This window comes from Pediculus humanus, genomic scaffold (genome assembly GCF_000006295.1).
Source record: "Pediculus humanus corporis 1103172107855 genomic scaffold, whole genome shotgun sequence".
Lineage (NCBI taxonomy): Eukaryota > Metazoa > Arthropoda > Insecta > Psocodea > Pediculidae > Pediculus > Pediculus humanus.
This window is the reverse complement of record NW_002987435.1, coordinates 289,045-293,736: the sequence shown is the minus strand read 5'-3', so window position 1 is coordinate 293,736 and position 4,692 is coordinate 289,045. Positions and strand designations below refer to the sequence as shown.

General features: G+C 20.1%; 1 protein-coding gene across 1 annotated transcript in view; it reads right to left on the bottom strand.

Moving 5' to 3' along the window:
* Phum_PHUM378990 (Guanine nucleotide-binding protein G(O) subunit alpha, putative) overlaps positions 1-4,692 on the bottom strand; it is a gene marked incomplete at both ends in the record, with an annotated part of 14,395 nt that overhangs the window by 4,075 nt on the left and 5,628 nt on the right. Inside the window, one exon of the mRNA XM_002428358.1 lies at positions 231-378. Within this exon, the coding sequence (XP_002428403.1) occupies positions 231-378 (148 nt within the window). The remainder of the gene's footprint in view (positions 1-230; positions 379-4,692) is intronic.

Sequence of the window (4,692 nt, the reverse complement as noted above, 5' to 3'; positions counted from 1 at the left end):
AAATTTCAGACAAATAGATTAGAAAAAAAAAAAAAAAAAAAGAAAAAAAAGGTTTTTATAATTTCATTTAGAATTTTTGAATTATTAGTGTTTATAGTGTATGTGTGTTAACCGTGATATATTTTAATCTTATTTATTAATTTTGTGTAATGTTTTTGATATGAATTTACCAAGTTAAATAAAAAAAAAACTTAAAGTTACACAAGAGTTTTATTTTATTAATAACCAACACTTACCTCCCTTTCATTGTTCCCAAATGTTATACCAAGATTTGGCATGGCACGAAGAATGGCAACCAAAGATTGTATAGTATTGCTGTAAACTACTGGTCTATATTGTTTAAAGTCTTCAGATGTAAAACCACTTTCATGAATAATTCTAAAAAAAAAAAAAAATCAGTAAAAATTTTATAATATATTTATTTTAACTTACCTATAAAAATTGAATTTTGACAACAATTTAAAACCAGTAAAAAATTATAAAATATTTTGTATAGAGACCAAAGATACATTTTTAATTTGAGTTTCTTATTCAAATGTATATCTGGCATTTTATAAAAAAAAAAAAAAAAAAACAAACAAAACTGACAATATTTACATGAGAATACAAAATAAAAAAAAAAATTTTTCAATTACTAAGAATATTTATGTAACATTAAAAATAATAATTATATCAACTTGAAATTTAAAATTTTTCTATATGTAAAAGTTCGGTGGTAATTACAATTTTTTTTTTTTAAAATTAATTTTAATTTAATTTTGATAATCACAATTAAAATTTACTATAATAATCGATTTTTTTATAACCGGTTTATTTTTTACCATGGGCGTTATATCTTTCTTATGTTTATTGCTTACCTAATTGCTCGTACCTCAATTATTTACCATTTTTGATTCTTTTAATCTAACTGTACCTTGCGTACCTTTAATACCTTTTAATAAAATAAACGGAATCCTAATTTCATACCATTAGCTTTAATATTATTAATTATTATATCAAACACCATGTAAAATTACCACCAGCTGATCACTATACTTTTTTTTTATAAATGAAAATATACACGACTGAATATTATTTTTGTTTTTAACATTTTAAAATTAATAAGTTAGAAACAAAAATAAAACATAATGAAAAACATTTTTCCTTATCTATTTTTTACACGTTTTGGATTATTAATTGAAGTGATAAAATATATGCATATGATTTTGTAAAATTATCTACAGAGAATAAAATAGATAAATTGTCAATATATATATAGTAAGCAAAACATATAAAAAGAAATTGAATAAAATGATAAAAGTAATATACATACATATATGTATATGTTTGTTATGTAATAATTGTAATTGTTATGTGAAAAATTAAAATTATACAATTTTCTAAAATAGACAATTAAAAATTAATAAATTCCATTTTATTTGAACACTTTATTATTATTATTTTTTGTTTACAGGATAACTTTTAAAAATTTGTTTTATAAAAAAAAAGCTTTTTAAATGGACAGTAAGTATAAGTTGTGAAAAAAATTTTTTTTTTTTTAAATTTTATAAAAAAAGTGTTAAAAAATTTACGCCGTTATTTGTAACCGATAATTAAATAGTTGGGAACATAATTCGACCTAATTATAAAATTCAACTTTCTATTTAATGTTCCAAAAAGTTTTCCATATACTTTTTAAAAATAATTGATAAATAAATAAATATATGTATATATATTAAATAAATTATTATAAAAGTTCATGACAGCAAAATAAAATAATTTTTTTTTTTTAATTTAAAATCCTTTTTTTTTTAAGCATTTTATTTAGTTTCAAAACTTTAAAAAAAAAATTTATTAAATAATAAATTATTCAGTTTCAGTTAATTTTTTTTTTATTTTGAAGTAAATAAAAATTTTACAGTATATTTAACAACAATAAGGTAAAAAAAAAAAAAAAAAATTATGTAAGAAATTAGTTAAATGTAAAATTCAATTAATTATTTTATTTTATTTATTTACATATGCGTAACAAAAGTTTTTTAAAGATTATTATTATTATTATTATTATTTTTTTTTTCATTCTGATCCTTTAAATACATTTAGCACTAACTATTAATGGAGGCCATTGAAAAAAAAGGAGAGTAAGGGTGTTCCCCTTATCACGATCTCACCATTATAATCAGCATAAAAGCCCACCAATTTTGTAAATTAGTTAAATTTATTTCAAACATACTTATTATTCGAGTAACGAATATTTTAAATTTTAGGTTCGAAAAAAAAAAAAAAAATTCAAATTGATTTTAATTTAAAAAATTTTTTTTATTAAATAAGTATTATTTGTACCTGCATAAAGCCACGACCTGTATAAACGACGTGAAAACGTCAAAACAATTAAATTAAAAATTAAAAAAATATTTTACTGAGGAAATAAAGAAAAAAAATTATGATTTCGAGTTTTTTTTTCATTCATTTAAACATGTATGAAGAATGAAAATAAAATAAATTAATAATTATCATTATTATAACAAATTTTTTAAAAAAATGGACAAGGAGTCAATTTACTTATATTAATTTTTACTTAATTCAGTTTGAGAAATTTTTTTTTTTTTTTCACTCGAACAAGAAAAATAATAGTATTATAATTAACTATAAAGTGTACAAAATAAAATTATTAATATTTGCCTTTTGAATATAATTAAGAAAGTAAAAATAAATAAATAAATAAATAAATAATAATAATTTTTTTTTAGATTGTTTTATTTGATGTATGTCACAAAAGAGTGGGTTTTTAAATTATTGATTTTTTTATAATGCACACGCAACTCAAACTACGCAATCTCTGAAAGTTATTTTCTTTTTAAATGTAATAAAAAAAAATACGCATAATTACGGAAATATATCAAGATGAATAAAAATTTTAACTTTAATTTTTAATTTTTAAACTATCACAATTGTTTTTATTTCAGTTTTAAAACATAGAAAATCGATTTTTTGTTGCAAAAAAAGCAAAAAAAAAGCAAAAAAAAAAGAAAACAAATAGAAATATAATTTTAATGACTTATTGATGGTAATTACCACCATAAAAATATAGCGACTTGGTAAAAAAAAAAAAAATTTAGGTTCTTTTTCAATTTTATTTTGAATTTAATCTAAAAACAATACAAGGGATATAAGATACGCTATTTAGTAAATATATGGTCGGTTTCATATTCTTCAAAATTTTATTTTTATTATTATTATTTTTTTTGTTGACTTTGTTCAAAATTTAAATTTTGATTTAAATCTCAACACAAATCACAACCCGAAATTTTTTGTTTAGGCTAAAGAAATTTTTAATGATTTGGGAAACTTAAAGGATTCCGATTTTATTGATTTTTCATCTCCATATGAAATCATTTTAATGATTTTAAATAAATTATACGGAATCTTGAATTCATAAACAACTGGGATAATATTAAAAAGCAACATCCAAACTTTAACTCTTAGAAGTTACTACTAGGTGCTCATAACTTAGACACAACATAATTTTTAGCCATCACGTGGACGAGAAATGGTATTTTTTGGTATCAAAACTAACAAATAGCGTCACTGTCACATGTTAAAAATATGTAAAGAAACTTTGACAAATCGAGTACTAATAACTTTGACAAACGCTTTCAATATATATATATATATGACAACAGTCGCAAAAAAAAAAAAAAAAGTATATTTATAGAAGCCACTCACGAGAATAATACATAATTAAATAAACAAATAATACGACCCCTTTTTTGTTTTGACTAGAACGACTAAAAATCTAAATTTTTTTTGTAAGAGACCACAATCGACGATCGTTTAACAAAAAAAAAAAAAAAATAAAATTCTATTAAAAGCCATTGTAATTATTTATCTCACTATTAAAAATAAAATTGTGTACCTCCCCAATTAGCGTTACACATAAAGCACATAATCTCAATATTTTACTTCTGCCTTTTTCTCACCGGATATGGAACTTTTTTTTATTTTTTTTTAATAATTATACAATAACAGATTTCTTAAATAAAAAATTCGACGACAAAAAGAGAAATTTGAACGCTCAAATATATAAAAAATTAATTAGATATATAGATATAACCGAGAATACAATACGAATAATTATGTATTTTTCAAAAAAAAATAATAGAAACATTATATACTATGTAGACGTCAATCTAAAAACAATTTTTTTTGTTTTTTATACCAAAAATAGTTTAATTGATTATTTGTAATAAATTTTACTAATAAGGTCTTTTATTCAATACAAATAAATAAGGTTTTAAATTTTTTAACACAAAAAGGCTTAAATTGTTTCATGGCTTCCCATCAATAATAAGTATTTAATCGATTTCTCCCAAAAAAAAAAAATTATTTTAAATTTTTTTTCCCTTGATCGAGTTTTTTTTTTTTTTTTAAATAAAAACCTGGTAGCCAGAGTTTAACCTACTACAAATTGTTCTTAAATGAATTCTTTTATTTTTTTATTTCCAATTCTATTGAATTTGAAAAAAAAATTTCCAATTCCAGCAGTAAAGTAAACTGTCAAATTTTGTAAAGCTTTTTTAAGCTTTCAAGTATTTTATTTTTATATAGAGACCTTGAATTTTGATAAAACGTGGGATTTTAAATTTTATCTTAAATAGTAAATGTCTGATTGATACAACCTAGACTCTAGATTTAATAAAATCTTTAAATTTT